Consider the following 20,026-nt stretch of genomic DNA (forward strand, 5'->3'; position numbering starts at 1 on the left):
GGGAGGGAGCGAGAGAGCGGGAGGGAGGGAGCGAGAGCTGGAGGGAGGGAGCAAGAGAGTGGGAGGGAGGGAGGGAGCGAGCAGGAGGGAGGGAGGGAGCGACGGAGAGAGGGAGGGAGGGGCGGAGAGAGGGAGGGAGGGACGGAGAGAGGGAGGGAGGGACGGAGAGAGAGAGAGCGCGACCGCGAGAGCGGGTGACAGAGAGAGAGTGACACAGAGAGAGAGAGACAGAGCGACAGAGAAAGCGACAGAGAGAGCGAGAGAGCGAGAGATAGACCGTCTGAGTGTGCGAGAGAGAGAAATTGCGTGTGACAGAGTGAGGGAGGGAGAGTGACAGAGAGAGTGTGTGAGGGAGGGAGAGTGACAGAGTGTGTGAGGGAGGGAGAGTGACAGAGAGACTGTGTGTTCGAACGTGTGTGTGTGTGTGTGACAGAGAGAGCGACAGTGTGTGAGGGAGGGAGAGTGACAGAGTGTGAGGGAGGGAGAGTGACAGAGAGACTGTGTGTTCGAGCGTGTGTGTGTGTGTGAGACAGAGAGAGAGCGACAGTGTGTGAGGGAGGGAGAGTGACAGAGAGACTGTGTGCTCGAGCGTGTGTGTGTGTGTGAGACAGAGAGAGGGCGACAGTGTGTGAGGGAGGGAGAGTGACAGGGAGACTGTGTGTTCGAGCGTGTGTGTGTGTGAGACAGAGAGAGGGTGACAGTGTGTGAAGGAGGGAGAGTGACAAGAGTGTGTGAGGGAGGGAGAGTGACAGTGTGAGGGAGGGAGAGTGACAGAGAGACTGTGTGTTCGAACGTGTGTGTGTGTGTGTGTGACAGAGAGAGCGACAGTGTGTGAGGGAGGGAGAGTGACAAGAGTGTGTGAGGGAGGGAGAGTGACAGAGAGACTGTGTGTTCGAGCGTGTGTGTGTGTGTGTGTGAGACAGAGAGAGGGCGACAGTGTGTGAGGGAGGGAGAGTGACAGAGTGTGTGAGGGAGGGAGAGTGACAGAGTATGTGAGGGAGGGAGAGTGACAGAGTGTGTGAGGGAGAGTGACAGAGAGACTGTGTGTTCGAGCGTGTGTGTGTGTGAGACAGAGAGAGAGCGACAGTGTGTGAGGGAGGGAGAGTGACAGAGAGACTGTGTGTTCGAGCGTGTGTGTGTGTGTGAGACAGAGAGAGAGTGACAGAGTGTGAGGGAGGGAGAGTGACAGAGAGACTGTGTGTGCGAGCATGTGTGTGTGTGAGACAGAGAGAGGGCGACAGTGTGTGAGGGAGGGAGAGTGACAGGGAGACTGTGTGTTCGAGCGTGTGTGTGTGTGTGAGACAGAGAGAGAGCGACAGTGTGTGAGGGAGGGAGAGTGACAGAGAGACTGTGTGTTCGAGCGTGTGTGTGTGTGTGAGACAGAGAGAGAGTGACATTGTGTGAGGGAGGGAGAGTGACAGAGTGTGTGAGGGAGGGAGAGTGACAGAGTGTGTGAGGGAGGGAGAGTGACAGAGAGACTGTGTGTTCGAGCGTGTGTGTGTGTGTGAGACAGAGAGAGGGCGACAGTGTGTGAGGGAGGGAGAGTGACAGAGAGACTGTGTGCTCGAGCGTGTGTGTGTGTGTGAGAGACAGAGAGAGAGCGACAGAGTGTGAGGGAGGGAGAGTGACAGAGAGACTGTGTGTTCGAGCGTGTGTGTGTGTGTGTGTGAGACAGAGAGAGAGCGACAGTGTGTGAGGGAGGGAGAGTGACAGAGTGTGTGAGGGAGGGAGAGTGACAGAGTGTGTGAGGGAGGGAGAGTGACAGAGAGACTGTGTGCTCGAGCGTGTGTGTGTGTGTGAGACAGAGAGAGAGCGACAGAGTGTGAGGGAGGGAGAGTGACAGAGAGACTGTGTGTTCGAGCGTGTGTGTGTGTGTGTGTGAGACAGAGAGAGGGCGACAGTGTGTGAGGGAGGGAGAGTGACAGAGAGACTGTGTGCTCGAGCGTGTGTGTGTGTGTGAGACAGAGAGAGAGCGACAGTGTGTGAGGGAGGGAGAGTGACAGAGTGTGTGAGGGAGGGAGAGTGACAGAGTGTGTGAGGGAGGGAGAGTGACAGAGAGACTGTGTGCTCGAGCGTGTGTGTGTGTGTGAGACAGAGAGAGGGCGACAGTGTGTGAGGGAGGGAGAGTGACAGAGAGACTGTGTGCTCGAGCGTGTGTGTGTGTGTGTGAGACAGAGAGAGAGCGACAGTGTGTGAGGGAGGGAGAGTGACAGAGAGACTGTGTGTTCGAGCGTGTGTGTGTGTGTGTGTGACAGAGAGAGAGCGACAGTGTGTGAGGGAGGGAGAGTGACAGAGAGACTGTGTGTTCGAGCGTGTGTGTGTGTGTGAGACAGGGAGAGGGCGACAGTGTGTGAGGGAGGGAGAGTGACAGAGAGACTGTGTGTTCGAGTGTGTGTGTGTGTGTGAGACAGGGAGAGGGCGACAGTGTGTGAGGGAGGGAGAGTGACAGTGTGTGAGGGAGGGAGAGTGACAGAGTGTGTGAGGGAGGGAGAGTGACAGAGAGACTGTGTGTTCGAGCGTGTGTGTGTGTGTGAGACAGGGAGAGGGCGACAGTGTGTGAGGGAGGGAGACTCACCCTGCGGAAATCCTCCGCCTCCTCCTCGTGGATGGAGCTGGCTGGTGAGGGAGTGGTCGACTTCCTGTGCTCGGGGGAGTGGGCTTGCTGGAGGATGCTGCTGGTGCCGAGAGTCAGGCCCAGCTGGGAGCTGAGATCCGAATGGTCGATAGTGGTCAGCTGGCTGTGGGTGGACAGGCTCCGATTCATGTCGCCCAGCGAGACGCTCATGGTCAGCGGAGGGTCCTGTCCATACTGCACCGACACCGACTGGCCCAGATCCTGCGACGGGGGCAAAGGGGGAGTGAGACTGAGGCAAGGATACATGCCATGATTATCTCCAACAAGCAGTGTCTAACCTCCGCCCCCTCCGACAGTGCGGTGCTCCCTCAGTACCGTCCCTCCGACAGTGCGGCGCTCCCTCAGTACTGCCCCTCCGACAGTGCGGTGCTCCCTCAGTACTGCCCCTCCGACAGTGCGGCACTCCCTCAGTACTGCCCCTCCGACAGTGCGGTGCTCCCTCAGTACTGCCCCTCCGACAGTGCGGCACTCCCTCAGTACTGCCCCTCCGACAGTGCGGGGCTCCCTCAGTACTGCCCCTTCGACAGTGCGGCACTCCCTCAGTACTGCCCCTCTGACAGTGCGGCGCTCCCTCAGTACTGCCCCTCCGACAGTGCGGGGCTCCCTCAGTACTGACCCTCTGACAGTGCGGCGCTCCCTCAGTACTGCCCCTCCGACAGTGCGGCGCTCCCTCAGTTCTGCCTCTCCGACAGTGCGGCGTTCCCTCAGTACTGCCCCTCCGACAGTGCGGTGCTCCCTCAGCACTGCCCCTCCGACAGTGCGACACTCCCTCAGTGCTGCCCCTCCGACAGTGCGGGGCTCCCTCAGTACTGCCCCTCCGACAGTGCGGCGCTCCCTCAGTACTGCCCCTTCGACAGTGCGGCACTCCCTCAGTACTGCCCCTCTGACAGTGCGGCGCTCCCTCAGTACTGCCCCTCCGACAGTGCGGGGCTCCCTCAGTACTGACCCTCTGACAGTGCGGCGCTCCCTCAGTACTGCCCCTCCGACAGTGCGGCGCTCCCTCAGTTCTGCCTCTCCGACAGTGCGGCGTTCCCTCAGTACTGCCCCTCCGACAGTGCGGTGCTCCCTCAGCACTGCCCCTCCGACAGTGCGACACTCCCTCAGTGCTGCCCCTCCGACAGTGCGGGGCTCCCTCAGTACTGCCCCTCCGACAGTGCGGCGCTCCCTCAGTACTGCCCCTTCGACAGTGTGGGGCTCCCTCAGTACTGCACTGGAGGGTCAGCCAAGATTTATGTGCTCAATTCCCTGGAGTGGGACTTGAACCCACAACCTTCTGACTCAGAGGCGAGTGTGCTGCCCACTGAGCCACGGCTGAGACTCAGATAATGCAGCAGTCCGTGCCCACATGCAGCAAGACCTGGGCGACATTCGGGCTTGGGCTGATAAGTGGCAAGTAACATTCGCACCACACAAGCGCCGGGCAATGGCCATCTCCAACAAGCCAGAGTCTAACCACCGGCCCGTGACATTCAGCGGCATTCCCATGGCCGAATCCCCCGCCATCAACATCCTGGGGGTCACCATTGACCAGAAACGTAACTGGACCAGCCACATAAATACTGTGGTTACAAGAGCAGGTCAGAGGCTGGGTATTCTGCGAGTGTCTCACCTCCTGACTCCCCAAAGCCTCTCCACCGTCTACAAGGCACAAGTCAGGAGTGTGATGGAACACTCCCCACTTTGCCTGGATGAGTTGCAGCTCCAGCAACACTCGAGAAGCTCGACACCATCCAGGACAAAACAGGCCGCTCGATCGGCCACACTACCCACCACCTTCAACACTCACTCCCTCCACCACCTTCAACACTCACTCCCTCCACCACCTTCAACACTCACTCCCTCCACCACCTTCAACACTCACTCCCTCCACCACCGGCGCCCCCTGGCTGCAGTGTGCACCGTCTACAAGATGCACCGCGGCAACTCGTCAAGGCTTCTTCGGCAACACCTCCCAAACCCGCGACCTCTACCCGCCCAGAAGGACAAGGGCAGCAGGTCCATGGGAACACCACCACCTCCACGTTCCCCTCCCAGTCACACACCATCCCTCGACTTGGAAATATATCGGCCGTTCCTCCATCGTCGCTGGGTCACAATCCTGGAACTCCCTCCCTAACAGCACTGTGGGAGCACCTTCACCACACGGGACTGAAGCGGTTCAAGAAGGGGGCTCACCGCCACCTTCTCAAGGGGCGACGAGGGACGGGCAATGAATGCCGGCCTTGCCAGCGACGCCCACATGCCAGAAACTAAGTTGTTTTAAACCGCGAGGGAACAGAGCGCAGACGGGGACTGGAGAGATGGCACGGCCTGGGTGTCCATTCAGACGCCGAGCTCTCAGAAGTGCGCCTGACTGCTTTGAGCGCCCGGCTCTCGCCCGTCTCTGCCCCTGCCTCAGCCCATCTGCGGCTGAACCCTGTCCGTGATCTTTCTCTCCTTCAGACTCGACTATTTCGAAGGTTCGCCTCACCTTGCACCACCTGCGACCATCCACTCATCGGAAACTCCTGCAGCCCTGTGTCGTTCACTCGTCAGCCCCTGTTGGGGTCAGATTTGACCCTGGAATAAGCCTTCGACCACATATCCGCGCCATAACTCACACCGCCTGTTTCCCCCTCCGTAACATCGCCCGTCTCCGCCCCCTGCCTCAGCTCATCCGCTGCTGAAACCCTCGCCCGTGCCTTTGTTACCTCCAGACTTGGACTATTCCAACGCACTCCTGGCCGGCCTCCCACGTTCTACCCGACGTAAACTAGAGGTGATCCAAAACTCGGCTGCCCCCGTGTCCTAACTTGCACCGAGTCCCGCTCACCCATCACCCCCTGTGCTCGCTGCCCCGTATCCTAACTCGCACCGAGTCCCACTCACCCATCACCCCCTGTGCTCACTGCCCTGTGTCCTAACTCACACCCAGTCCCACTCACCCATCACCCCCTGTGCTCGCTGCCCCGTGTCCGAACTCTCACCCAGTCCCGCTCACCCATCACCCCCTGTGCTCACTGCCCCGTGTCCTAACTCGCACCCAGTCCCGCTCACCCATCACCCCCTGTGCTCACTGCCCTGTGTCCTAACTCACACCGAGTCCCACTCACCCATCACCCCCTGTGCTCGCTGACCCGTGTCCTAACTCGCAACGAGTCCCACTCACCCATCGCCCTCTGTGCTCACTGCCCCGTGTCCTAACTCGCACCCAGTCCCACTCACCCATCACCCCCTGTGCTCACTGCCCCGTGTCCTAACTCGCACCCAGTCCCACTCACCCATCACCCCCTGTGCTCACTGCCCCGTGTCCTAATTCGCACCCAGTCCCGCTCACCCATCACTCCTGTGCTCACTGCCCCATGTCCTAACTCGCACCCAGTCCCACTCACCCATCACCCCATGTGCTCGCTGCCCCGTGTCCTAACTCGCACCCAGTCCCACTCACCCATCACCCCATGTGCTCGCTGCCCCGTGTCCTAACTCACACCCAGTCCCACTCACCCATCACTCCCTGTGCTCACTGCCCCGTGTCCTAACTCACACCCAGTCCCGCTCACCCATCACCCCCTGTGCTCACTGACCCCGTGTCCTAACTCGCACCCAGTCCTGCTCACCCATCACCCCCTGTGCTCGCTGCCCCCGTGTCCTAACTCACACCCAGTCCCACTCACCCATCACCCCCTGTGCTCGCTGCCCCGTGTCCTAACTCGCACATCACCCCCTGTGCTCACTGCCCCCGTGTCCTAACTCACACCCAGTCCCGCTCACCCATCACCCCCGGTGCTCGCTGACCGACACTGGCTCCCGGTTAAGCAGCGTGGAGGCCCCGACCTGCGAGAAACCATCAGCGGCAGGTCGGGGCCATAAAAATGAGCGGCGAACGGCGGCCCCTGGACAGCGTGGCGGGGTACCACGGCAAGGAGCACCGCGAGCTGGTGCAGGAGGGCGAGGACAGCGAAGAGCGAGGTCAGCAAGGTCCAGGTCGGTGATTGGAGCGTGGGACAGATACAGCAGGAGCGGCGAGAGACTGTGGAGGGATATGATCGGGGCCCAGGTGGGGGGCGCGGGTTCGGGGCCCAGGTGGGGGGCGCGGGTTCGGGGCCCATGGGGGGGGCGCGGGTTCGGGGCCCAGGGGGGGGGCGCGGGTTCGGGGCCCAGGGGGGGGGGCGCGGGTTCGGGGCCCAGGGGGCAGCACGGGCCCAGCCCACACTGTGCGATATGTGTGTGCACCAGGTCCGTGCAGCAGAGCAGGTCTCCAGCCGTCCTGGTTAACCCTTGCCCACTGGACCAAGACCTCGCTCTGTCAAGCCCCGTGTGGTGGCTGGTGTGCAACAATCCACGCACAGGCATCTTCCAACCGTAAAGTTGTAGTTCAGGGTCCTTCATTCGAAATACCCGTGAAGACACCCTTTTTTTGATGTGGAAGCAAGTCATCCTCGCTTCGAGGGACTGCCTATGATGAAGCAACGCCTCGATTTCAAAAGTCGAGGGTGCAGAGGACATAGAAACACAGAAAATAGGTGCAGGAGTAGGCCATTCGGCCCTTCGAGCCTGCACCACCATTCAATAAGATCATGGCTGATCATTCCCTCAGTACCCCTTTCCTGCTTTCTCTCCATACCCCTTGATCCCTTTAGCCGTAAGGGCCACATCTAACTCCCTCTTGAATATATCCAATGAACTGGCCTCAACAACTCTCTGTGGTAGAGAATTCCACAGGTTCACAATTCTCTGGGTGAAGAAGTTTCTCCTCAATTCGGTCCTAAATGGCTTACCCCTTATCCTTAGACTGTGATCCCTGGTTCTGGACTTCCCCAACATCGGGAACATTCTTCCTGCATCCAACCTGTCCAATCCCGTCAGAATTTTATATGTTTCTATGAGATCCCCTCTCATCCTTCTAAACTCCAGTGAATACAGGCCCAGTCGATCCAGTCTCTCCTCATATGTCAGTCCTGCCATCCCGGGAATCAGTCTGGTGAACCTTCGCTGCATTCCCTCAATAGCAAGAACGTCCTTCCTCAGATTAGGAGACCAAAACTGAACACAATATTCCAGGTGAGGCCTCACCAAGGCCCTGTACAACTGCAATAAGACCTCCCTGCTCCTATACTCAAATCCCCTCGCTATGAAGGCCAACATACCATTTGCTTTCTTCACCACCTGCTGTACCTACATGCCAACCTTCAGTGACTGATGTACCATGACACCCAGGTCTCGTTGCACCTCCCCTTTTCCTAATCTGTCACCATTCAGATAATATTCTACCCTCATGTTTTTGCCACCAAAGTGGATAACTTCACATTTATCCACATTATACTGCATCTGCCATGCGTTTGCCCACTCACCTAACCTGTCCAAGTCACCCTGCAGCCTCTTAGCATCCTCCTCACAGCTCACACCGCCACCCAGCTTAGTGTCATCTGCAAACTTGGAGATATTACACTCAATTCCTTCATCTAAATCATTGATGTATATTGTAAATAGCTGGGGTCCCAGCACTGAGCCCTGTGGCACCCCACTAGTCACTGCTTGTCATTCTGAAAAGGACCCGTTTATCCCGACTCTCTGCTTCCTGTCTGCCAACCAGTTCTCTATCCACGTCAGTACATTACCCCCAATACCATGTGCTTTAATTTTGCACACCAATCTCTTGTGTGGGACCTTGTCAAAAGTCTTTTGAAGGTCCAAATACATCACATCCACTGGTTCTCCCTTGTCCACTCTACTAGTTACATCCTCAAAAAATTCCAGAAGATTTGTCAAGCATGATTTCCATTTCATAAATCCATGCTGACTTGGACCGATCCTGTCACTGCTTTCCAAATGCGCTGCTATTTCATCTTTAATAACCTTTCCTCATAAGTCCAGCCCCTCATCTCCGGAATCAACCGAGTGAACCTTCTCTGAACTGCCTCCAAAGCAAGTATATCCTTCCGTAAATCAGGAGACCAAAACTGCACGCAGTGCTCCAGGTGTGGCCTCACCAACACCCTGTACAGTTGTAGCAGGACTTCCCCATCGTTCTACGATTGTATATAAGGCGCTACATAAAGGCACGATTTTGATGCAAATTCCAGGGACAGCGGGTACCATGGACAGGCTGCTCATGAGGCCTCCGCTCTGATCGATGACAGCCTGGGACAGGGTCATAGGCAGGTCGAGGGGCGGGGAGGTGAACTGCGAGCCAAAGCCATTGTCCTGCGAGCTGGAAGGATCGGTCAGGTCAAAGTGACAGCCCACATCGGTGACAGCGAGGGAGGGGTCCGACTCCAACGGCAGGGAGATGGGCGGGATCTCAAACTCCTCATCCCCCAGGCTCGGGGTGTGGAAGGTCTGTGGATAGAGAGAGAGCAGACAAAAGGGGTTAGATACAGAGTAAAGCTCCCTCTACACTGTCCCATCAAACACTCCCAGGGCAGGTACAGCACGGGATCAGATACAGAGTAAAGCTCCCTCTACACTGTCCCATCAAACACTCCCAGGGCAGGTACAGGGGGTTAGATACAGAGTAAAGCTCCCTCTACACTGTCCCATCAAACACTCCCAGGGCAGGTACAGCACGGGGTTAGATACAGAGTAAAGCTCCCTCTACACTGTCCCATCAAACACTCCCAGGGCAGGTACAGCACGGGGTTAGATACAGAGTAAAGCTCCCTCTACACTGTCCCATCAAACACCCCCAGGGCAGGTACAGCACGGGGTTAGATACAGAGTAAAGCTCCCTCTACACTGTCCCATCAAACACTCCCAGGGCAGGTACAGGGGGTTAGATACAGAGTAAAGCTCCCTCTACACTGTCCCATCAAACACTCCCAGGGCAGGTACAGGGGGATAGATACAGGGTAAAGCTCCCTCTACACTGTCCCATCACACACTCCCAGGGCAGGTACAGGGGGTTAGATACAGAGTAAAGCTCCCTCTACACTGTCCCATCAAACACTCCCAGGGCAGGTACAGGGGGTTAGATACAGAGTAAAGCTCCCTCTACACTGTCCCATCAAACACTCCCAGGGCAGGTACAGCACGGGGTTAGATACAGAGTAAAGCTCCCTCTACACTGTCCCATCAAACACTCCCAGGGCAGGTACAGCACGGGGTTAGATACAGAGTAAAGCTCCCTCTACACTGTCCCATCAAACACTCCCAGGGCAGGTACAGCACGGGGTTAGATACAGAGTAAAGCTCCCTCTACACTGTCCCATCAAACACTCCCAGGGCAGGTACAGGGGGTTAGACACAGAGTAAAGCTCCCTCTACACTGTCCCATCAAACACTCCCAGGGCAGGTACAGCACGGGGTTAGATACAGAGTAAAGCTCCCTCTACACTGTCCCATCAAACACTCCCAGGGCAGGTACAGGGGGTTAGATACAGGTTAAAGCTCCCTCTACACTGTCCCATCAAACACTCCCAGGGCCGGTACAGGGGGTTAGATACAGAGTAAAGCTCCCTCTACACTGTCCCATCAAACACTCCCAGGGCAGGTAGAGCACGGGGTTAGATACAGAGTAAAGCTCCCTCTACACTGTCCCATCAAACACTCCCAGGGCAGGTACAGCACGGGGTTAGATACAGAGTAAAGCTCCCTCTACACTGTCCCATCAAACACTCCCAGGGCAGGTACAGGGGGTTAGATACAGAGTAAAGCTCCCTCTACACTGTCCCATCAAACACTCCCAGGGCAGGTACAGGGGGTTAGATACAGAGTAAAGCTCCCTCTACACTGTCCCATCAAACACTCCCAGGGCAGGTACAGGGGGTTAGATACAGAGTAAAGCTCCCTCTACACTGTCCCATCAAACACTCCCAGGGCAGGTACAGGGGGTTAGACACAGAGTAAAGCTCCCTCTACACTGTCCCATCAAACACTCCCAGGGCAGGTACAGTACGGGGTTTCAAGGCCGAGCGCTGCTGCGTTAAGATGGCTGCTCACCTCCGCCCCGCTGAGGAAAGGATGGTTGGCGTCGCCGATGGTCAGGTAGGTGTCGCCTCCTCCAGGGAACTGCAAGATAAGACACAGAGCAATTACGGAGAGGTCATGGATCCAGCCGCCTGGGGAGGGCTTTTAAAATCGGGTGGGGGAGGAGACTGAGGAACAGGAGGAGGCCCATTCAGCCCCTCGAGCCGGTTACACAGGAACAGGAGGAGGCCCATTCAGCCCCTCGAGCCGGTTACACAGGAACAGGAGGAGGCCCATTCAGCCCCTCGAGCCCGTTACACAGGAACAGGAGGAGGCCCATTCAGCCCCTCGAGCCTGTTACACAGGAACAGGAGGAGGCCCATTCAGCCCCTCGAGCCTGTTACACAGGAACAGGAGGAGGCCCATTCAGCCCCTCGAGCCTGTTACACAGGAACAGGAGGAGGCCCATTCAGCCCCTCGAGCCTGTTACACAGGAACAGGAGGAGGCCCATTCAGCCCCTCGAGCCTGTTACACAGGAACAGGAGGAGGCCCATTCAGCCCCTCGAGCCCGTTACACAGGAACAGGAGGAGACCCATTCAGCCCCTCGAGCCTGTTACATAGGAACAGGAGGAGGCCCATTCAGCCTCTCGAGCCTGTTACACAGGAGCAGGAGGAGGCCCATTCAGCCCCTCGAGCCTGTTACACAGGAACAGGAGGAGGCCCATTCAGCCCCTCGAGCCTGTTACACAGGAACAGGAGGAGGCCCATTCAGCCCCTCGAGCCTGCTGATCCTCTCTCTCAACACCATATTCCCGCTTTCTCCCCATATTCCTTGATACCTTTTGTGTCTAGAAATCTATCGATCTCCCTCTTAAATATATTCAGTGACTTGGCCTCCACAGGCTTCTGTGGTAGAGAATTCCACAGGTTCACCTCCCTCGGAGTGAGAACGTTTCTCCTCATCTCGCTCCTAAATTTCCTACCCGGTATCCTGAGACTGTGACTCCTTGTTCTAGACTTCCCAGCCCCGGGGAAACATCCTCCCCGCATCCAGTCTGTCCAACCCCGTCAGAATTTTATACGTTTCAATGAGATCCCCTCTCATTCTTCTAAACTCCAGTGAATACAGGCCCAGTCGACCCAATCTCTCCTCATACCACAGTCCTGCCATCCCAGGAATCAGTCTGGTGAACCTTCGCTGCACTCCCTCTGTGGCAAGTATATCCTTTCTTCGGTAAGAACCATCGAAACAGAGAAAATAGGTGCAGGAACAGGCCATTCAGCCCTTCCAGCCTGTACCACCATTCAATATGATCATGGCTGATCATTCACCTCCGTACCCCTTTCCTGCTTTCTCTCCATACCCTTTGAACCCTTTAGCCGTAAGGGTCATATCTAACTCCCTTTTGAATATATTTAGTGAATTGGCCTCAACAACTCTCTGCGGCAGGGAATTCCACAGGTTCACAATTCTCTGAGTGAAGAAGTTTCTCCTCATCTCGGTCCTAAATGGCTTACCCCTTATCCTTAGACTGTGACCCCTGGTTCTGGACTTCCCCAACATCGGGAACATTCTTCCTGCATCTAACCTGTCCAGTCCCGACAGAATTTTATATGTTTCTATGAGATCCCCTCTCATAGAAGGAAACCAAAACTGCACACAATACTCCAGGTGGGGTCTCACCAAGGCCCCGTGTAACAGTAGTAAGACCTCCTTGCACCTTGTAATTTAACCCTTGCAATTGGGGTTTCTTCCAGGTAAACCTGCCCTGTACTCCCTGCCTAACTGCCTGCCTATCTATCTGCCTGCCTATCTATCTGCCTATCTATCTGTCTGCCTGCCTGCCTATCTGCCTGCCTATCTATCTATCTGCCTGCCTGTCTGCCTGCCTATCTATCTGCCTGCCTGCCTATCTGCCTGCCTATCTATCTGCCTGCCTGCCTATCTGCCTGCCTATCTATCTGCCTGCCTGCCTATCTATCTGCCTGCCTGCCTATCTATCTGCCTATCTATCTATCTGCCTGCCTACCTGCCTGCCTATCTATCTGCCTGCCTGCCTATCTGCCTGCCTACCTGCCTGCCTATCTATCTGCCTGCCTACCTGACTGCCTATCTACCTGCCTGCCTGCCTATCTATCTGCCTGCCTACCTATCTATCTGCCTGCCTGCCTATCTATCTGCCTGCCTGCCTATCTGCCTGCCTACCTGCCTGCCTATCTATCTGCCTGCCTGCCTATCTGCCTGCCTATCTATCTGCCTGCCTACCTATCTATCTGCCTGCCTGCCTATCTATCTGCCTGCCTGCCTATCTATCTGCCTGCCTACCTGACTGCCTATCTACCTGCCTGCCCCAGTTGCCCCATCTCCCCCCTGCTGGCCAGACTTGGTCTGCAGCACCCAGACCAAAATCGAATCTCGAAAGACACAAGTGTTTGCGAGTTCGTGAGGAGTGACTGGTCGCGGTGGATCTCGTGCTCTGCGTCAGAAGATTAGAAAGAAGGACTGGGAGCCATTCGGCCCCTCGAGCCTGCTCACGCCATTCAATCATCGACCTCAACTCCACTTTCCCGCTCGATCTCCATATCCCTCGCGAGTCCAAGAAATCTAGCGATCTCAGCCTTGAATATACTCAAGGACTGAGCCTCCACAGCCCTCTGGGGCAGAGAATTCCAAAGATTCACCACCCTCCGAGTGAAGAAATTCCTCCTCATCCCAGTCCTAACTGGCCGACCCCTCAGATAGAAAGACCCCCCATTCATGCACCATCTAGCGCCACCTTGGGACGTCCCGAAGCACTTCACCGCCCAATTAAGTGCTTTTTTTGAAGTCATCATCATACGCAGTCCCTCGGAATCGAGGAAGACTTGCTCCCACTCTAAAAGTGAGTCCTCAGGTGGCTGAACAGCCCAATACGGGAGCCACAGTCCCCTGTCACAGGTGGGACAGACAGTGGTTGAGGGAAGGGGAGGGTGGGGAGTCTGGTTTGCCGCACGCTCCTTCCGCTGCCTGCGCTTGCTTTCTGCACGCTCTCGGCGACGAGACTCGAGGTGCTCAGCGCCCTCCCGGATACACTTCCTCCACTTAGGGCGGACTGGTCTTTGGGCCCAGGGACTCCCAGGTGTCGGTGGGGATGTCGCACTTTATCAGGGAGGCTTTGAGGGTGGTCCCTTGTAACGTTTCCTCTGGCCCACCTTTGGCTCGCTTGCCGTGAAGGAGTTCCGAGTAGAGCGCTTGCTTTGGGGAGTCTCGTGTCGGGGGGACATGCGGACAATGTGGCCCTGCCCAGCGGAGCTGGTCGAGTGTGGTGACTGTTGTAACGTAGGAAACGCGGCAGCCAACTTGCGCGCAGCAAGCTCTCTCAAACTGCGATAATGACCAGCTCATCTTCGATAGTGTCCGTGGGATCTTTTGCATTCACCTGAGAGGGCAGTCGGCGCTTCGGTTTAACGTTTCATTTGAAAGACGGCCCCTCCGACAGTGCGGCACTCGCTCAATACTTACACCGGAGAGTGTCAGCCTTAAGTTTCGGGATCGATTCTCAAGAACGAGACTTGAAATCTCAACCTCCTGACTCAGAGGGGCGAGCACAACCACTGGGCCACGGCTGACACTTGAGCCCCATAATCCAGGTCGCCTCTCCCGGTGTCAGTACTGAGGGAGCGCTGCACTGTCGGAGGGGCAGTACTGAGGGAGTGCCGCACTGTCAGAAGGGCAGCACTGAGGGAGCGCCGCACTGTCGGAGGGACAGTACTGAGGGAGCGCCGCACTGTCGGAGGGGCAGTACTGAGGGAGCGCCGCACTGTCGGAGGGGCAGTACTGAGGAAGCGCCGCACTGTCGGAGGGGCAGTACTGAGGGAGCGCCGCACTGTCAGAGGGGCAGTACTGAGGGAGCGCCGCACTGTCGGAGGGGCAGTACTGAGGGAGCGCCGCACTGTCGGAGGGGCGGTACTGAGGGAGCGCCGCACTGTCGGAGGGGCGGTACTGAGGGAGCGCCGCACTGTCGGAGGGGCAGTGCTGAGGGAGCGCCGCACTGTCGGAGGGGCGGTACTGAGGGAGCGCCGCACTGTCGGAAGGGCAGTACTGAGGGAGCGCCGCACTGTCGGAGGGGCAGTACTGAGGGAGCGCCGCACTGTCAGAGGGGCAGTACTGAGGGAGCGCCGCACTGTCGGAGGGGAGGTACTGAGGGAGCGCCGCACTGTCGGAGGGGCAGTACTGAGGGAGTGCCGCACTGTCGGAGGGGCGGTACTGAGGTAGCGCCGCACTGTCGGAGGGGCAGTACTGAGGGAGTGCCGCACTGTCGGAGGGGCAGTACTGATGGAGCGCCGTACTGTCGGAGGGGCAGTACTGAGGGAGTGCCGCACTGTCGGAGGGGCAGTACTGAGGGAGCACCGCACTGTCGGAGGGGCAGTACTGATGGAGCGCCGTACTGTCGGAGGGGCAGTACTGAGGGAGTGCCGCACTGTCGGAGGGGCAGTACTGATGGAGCGCCGTACTGTCGGAGGGGCAGTACTGAGGGAGTGCCGCACTGTCGGAGGGGCAGTACTGAGGGAGCACCGCACTGTCGGAGGGGCAGTACTGAGGGAGCTCCGCACTGTCGGAGGGGCAGTACTGAGGGAGTGCCGCACTGTCGGAGGTCCAGTCCCCAGTATTCGAAGTCGAGTCATGCAGGAGTTCTCCCGGCGTCCGGCACCCCTCCTTTGAACCGAAGATCAACCAGGACTTCCATCTCAATTGGCCGCTCGCCGAGTTTTGCTGTGCGCGTAGACACGTCTTCCTCTGCCACGCAAGGAGGGCGCTCCGCACGGATCCAATGGCTGCCGGGGCCGGCGCTCGTCCGCCTGTCTCGGACGGTCGGTCCGCCTCGCTCTCTCAATCTTTGCCTTGCGGTGGGATCTTGCTGTGCGCACACGAAGTTTTAAAAAAAAAAGGCCAAACCCCACTCCACCACATTTCCTTCTCAAACTGAACCCTCGTGCCACCTGGCTCCGGCCCTTCCGCCCGACAACAAATCCAATGCGGGAGAAAGACACGACTGGATCAAAACAAACTTCTGGGGAAATTGATCATTCAAGATTCAAAAAGAAAAGCCGCCTTGGGTACTGGGCTGAACATCCATGGCAGGGTGGGACAGGGTCAGGTCAGGTCAGGTCAGGGGAAGGGAATCTCTCTATTTCTATCCCGTCCACTACCCCCACCGTACCTCGACAGTAAATAAAACGAAGAGGGGCGGGGGGGAGGGAGCAGAAGTGACAATTTTGGGATGAGAAATTGTGGAAATTGAGAATTCAAGAGATCTAAATAAAAAAGCCACGACCACTATTAATGGGGGGGGGGGGGGGGGGGAAATCGCTCTCATTTTAACCTCTAATTCCCTCCTCCCTCCCCCCTCTCTCTTCCCCCCCTCCTCCCTCTCTCTTCCCCCCCTCCTCCCTCTCTCTTCCCCCCTCCTCCTCTCTCTTCCCCCCCTCCTCCCTCTCTCTTCCCCCCCTCCTCCCTCTCTCTTCCCCCCTCCTCCCTCTCCTTCCCCCCCCTCCTCTCTCTCCTCTCTTCCCCCCCCTCCTCTCTCCTCCTCCTCCTCCCTCCCGTTCCTCCTCCTCCCTCCCCTCCTCCCTCTCTCTCCCCCTTCTCCTCCTCCCTCCCGTTCCTCCTCCTCCCTCCCCCTCTCTCCCCTCCTCCCTCTCTCTCCCCTTCTCCTCCTCCCTCTCCCTCTCTCTCTCCTCCTCCTCGCCCCTCCTTCCTCCTCTCTCTCTCCCCCCTTCCTCCTCTCTCTCTCCCCTCCTCCTTGCCCCCCCTTCCTCCTCTCTCTCTCCCCCACCTCTCTTCCTCCCTCTCCCTCCTCTCTTCCTCCCTCTCCCTCCTCTCTTCCTCCCTCTCCTCTCCCTCTTCCTCCCTCTCCCTGCTCTCTCCCCCCTCCTCCTCTCTTCCTCCCCCCCCTCCTCCCTCTCTCCCCCCACCTCTCTTCCTCCCTCCCCTTTTCCCCACCTGAAGGTCAATAAAATGAAGCTGAAGTTAACAATTTTTTTTGGGGGGTGGGGCGGGGGAACGGGATAAAATAAATAAATAAATAAATAAATAAAGTCTGGTCAAATTGAGAATTGGGCAGGAGAGGCCCCTGGTTGCTAGGCAGATTATCACTTGTGGAGAGAGGGAGGAGGGGGGGGTTTAAAAGCTGACCCCAGGGGCACTAAGACTGATTGTAAAGCCTTTCCCCGGCTCGGTGAGGGCGGGGGCGGCGGCGGCAGTAGCAGTCCCCCCCCCCCCCCCAACCCCACACCACCCTGTGCCCAGGCTCCAGCTATCACCTCCATGTCGGGCCTTCCTCGCCCCCCCCCTCACTCTTACTTTTGCCCCCAACAAAGATGGCGGCCGCCCGTTGCCAGGGGCGGTGACGTCACCCAGCAACCCAACCGAGCCCGCCTCCCTCCTCCACTCTTTTTTTTTATATATATAAATAAATAAAGATTCCGCCCCCCCCCCCCTTTTTGGCCCCCCCTTCCGCCCTTGTTTTTTTAATTTAATTTTTTTTTTCCAATTCCCCTTTAACAAGATGGCGGACCCCGGATAGGAACTCCTCCACAACCCCCCCCCCCGGCAGCGCCCGGCGGCCATCTTGGTAAAGGTAACTAGCCAATCGGCTTTGAGCGAGGCAGGGGGGTTTTTTTTTCGGCGGCAGGTTACGTGCCCCGCCCCCCCCCCCCCCCCTCCTCCCTAACCACCCACGCCCACCGTCCGCTTCCAGCCAATCGGCGGCTGGCGTCTCTGAGCGACGCGCGGCCGCGCCAATCAGCTGCTCCCGCCGGCTTGCGTGAGGGGCGAGGGCCGGCGACCAATCGGGAAGCCAGATTGGGGGGCGGGGGAGGACGTTCCCCCACCCTCGCCCCCTACGACGATTGACAGACGGCTGCACCAATCGGCCTTCGAAGGAGGAAGGAGGAGGCGGGGAGGGGGTGGGGTTCACCCAATCGGCAGCGGCGTTGTGGGAGGTGATTGACGTGCGGGGGGGGGGGCGGGAGCGGGAGCGGGGGCGGGAGTAGTTAGCCCGGACCAATCGGCTGTCGGCGCGGCCTGAGCGACGGGCGGAGCGACCAGTCGGAGGGCGGGGCGCCTCGATTGACGCGCGGGCGGTCCAATGGGAGGAGAGGAGGGCGGGGCGAAGGTGGCCGCGGCTTTGTGCGGTGTGTGTGTGTGTTGTTGTGGAAAGGGCGGGGGAGGGCCAAGCGGATTGTCGTTCTGTCTCTGCCGCTCGCTCGTTCTCCCTCAGCCGGTCGCTGCGTGTGTGTGTGTCAGGCCCCGGCCGCCATGTCGTACGCCTATCTCTTCAAGTACATCATCATCGGCGACACAGGTGAGCGCGGCCGGGGAAGCGGTGGCGGCCGGGGTCCGGGAAAGCGGGCGGGCCGGCCGGCCGGCCCGCAGCCTGTTCGCGCTAGGCCGCGGCGGCTGACGTGGCGAAACAAGATGGCGGCGCCCTGTGCGCGCCGGTTCCAAAATGGCGGCTGCCAAGGACCCCCTCCTCCCGATCCTCACTTCCGGGATGCATCTTTATGGCTGGCTCCATCATTTGCCTGCTTGGAAATCTCTTCTTTTTTTAAACTTGGTGTTTTGACCCAGGATCCCATGTTGCAGTCTATTGTTGTGTGTTTTTCTTGAAAGTGTTTTAATATTTGCCACATTTAAACTAACTATCACCACATTGCAGCCTGTGAATAACTTTATTTTGTGTTTTAATATTGGCCACATTTAACTCACTGTTACCATGTTGCAGCCTGTTAATAACTTTATTTTGTGTTTTAATATTGGCCACATTTAACTAACTATCACCACAATGCAGCCTATTAATGACTTTAATTTGTGTTTTAATATTTGCCACATTTAACTAACTATTATCATGTTGCAGCCTATTAATGACTTTAATTTGTTTTTTAATATTTGCCACATTTAACTAACTCACCACAATGCAGCCTATTAATGACTTTATTTTGTGTTTTAATATTTGCCACATTTAACTTACTCACCACAATGCAGCCTATTAATGACTTTATTTTATGTTTTAATATTGGCCACATTTAACTCACTATCACCACAACAAGAAAATAAAAAAAGACTTGCAGTTATATTGCAAGTCTTATATTCTATTATCTTGCATTTCAACAGAGATCACACTGCAAAAGTACTTCATTGGCTTTAAAACACATTGAATCCAGTGGACGTGAAAGGCACCATATAAATGCAGGTTGGTCTTTTTTTACATGGCTCCTTTCACCAACCTGGGATGTCCCAAGGCGTTTTACAGCCAATGAAGTAGTTTTGGAGTGTGGTCATTGTTGTGATGTAGGAAACACAGCAGCAAGCTTGCAAACAGCAATGTGATAATGACCCAGATCATCTGTTGTTGTGATGTTGATTTGAGGGATAAATATTGGGCTGGACACCGGGGAGAACTCCCCTGTTCTTCTTCGAAATACTGCGGTGGGATCTTTTACATCCACCTGAGAGAGCAGACGGGGCCTCGGTTTAACGTCTCATCTGAAACACCGCCCCTCCGACAGTGCGGCGCTCCCTCAGTACTGCCCCTCCGACAGTGCGGCGCTCCCACAGTACTGCTCCTCCGACAGTGAGGTGCTCCCACAATACTGCCCCTCCGACAGCGAGGCGCTCCCTCAGTACTGCCCCTCCGACAGTGCGGCACTCCCTCAGTACTGCCCCTCCGACAGTGAGGTGCTCCCACAATACTGCCCCTCCGACAGCGAGGCGCTCCCTCAGTACTGCCCCTCCGACAGCGAGGCGCTCCCTCAGTACTGCCCCTCCGACAGTGCGGCGCTCCCTCAGTACTGCCCCTCCGACAGCGCGGCGCTCCCTCAGTACTGCCCCTCCGACAGCGAGGCGCTCCCTCAGTACTGCCCCTCCGACAGTGCGGCGCTCCCTCAGTACTGCCCCTCCGACAGTGCGGCACTCCCTCAGTACTGCCCCTCCGACAGTGAGACACTCCCTCAGTACTGCCCCTCCGACAGTGCGGCGCTCCCTCAGTACTGCCCCTCCGACAGCGAGGCGCTCCCTCAGTACTGCCCCTCCGACAGCGAGGCGCTCCCTCAGTACTGCCCCTCCGACAGTGCGGCGCACCCTCAGTACTGCCCCTCCGACAGTGCGGCGCTCCCTCAGTACTGCCCCTCCGACAGTGCGGCGCTCCCTCAGTACTGCCCCTCCGACAGTGCGGCTCTCCCTCAGTACTGCACTGGCAGCGGGAGGGTCGCCCTGGATTATGGGGATTGAGCTGGGCGGAGCTTGAACCTTGTGACTGAGATGAGAGAGTGCTGACTCTCTGATCCACTGCTCCCTCCATGCTCCTCAATAGTCTCCCACGCCGATGAGAATTTAAAACCAGGACCCATCAACCTCTCGAGTGCGTGTGAAAGGTTCCACAGCTGCAGCGCAGTGACTTGGCACGATGAAGATATTTGCATTTCAGAGAATAGTGCAGCGTAGGAGTAGGCCATTCGGCCCTTC

At 57.4% G+C, this 20,026-nt stretch overlaps 2 protein-coding genes across 2 annotated transcripts in view; one reads left to right on the top strand and one right to left on the bottom strand.

The window, feature by feature from the left end:
- The window catches only part of LOC139242736 (TOX high mobility group box family member 4-like), a gene marked incomplete at its 3' end in the record, with an annotated part of 28,946 nt that extends 12,075 nt beyond the window's left edge, over nucleotides 1–16,871 (bottom strand). The window contains exons 1-4 of the mRNA XM_070870497.1: nucleotides 16,825–16,871; nucleotides 10,553–10,621; nucleotides 8,711–8,953; nucleotides 2,576–2,836 (exon numbers count right to left, since the gene is read on the bottom strand). Of these exons, the coding sequence (XP_070726598.1) occupies nucleotides 2,576–2,836; nucleotides 8,711–8,953; nucleotides 10,553–10,621; nucleotides 16,825–16,830 (579 nt within the window). The remainder of the gene's footprint in view (nucleotides 1–2,575; nucleotides 2,837–8,710; nucleotides 8,954–10,552; nucleotides 10,622–16,824) is intronic.
- Nucleotides 16,872–17,708: 837 nt separating this feature from the next.
- Nucleotides 17,709–20,026, top strand: part of LOC139242737 (ras-related protein Rab-2-like) — a 33,067-nt gene continuing 30,749 nt past the window's right edge. The window contains exon 1 of the mRNA XM_070870498.1: nucleotides 17,709–17,867. Within this exon, the coding sequence (XP_070726599.1) occupies nucleotides 17,822–17,867 (46 nt within the window). The 5' untranslated portion in view covers nucleotides 17,709–17,821. The remainder of the gene's footprint in view (nucleotides 17,868–20,026) is intronic.

This window comes from Pristiophorus japonicus, unplaced genomic scaffold, assembly GCF_044704955.1.
Source record: "Pristiophorus japonicus isolate sPriJap1 unplaced genomic scaffold, sPriJap1.hap1 HAP1_SCAFFOLD_1466, whole genome shotgun sequence".
In the NCBI taxonomy this organism is placed as follows: Eukaryota; Metazoa; Chordata; class Chondrichthyes; family Pristiophoridae; genus Pristiophorus; species Pristiophorus japonicus.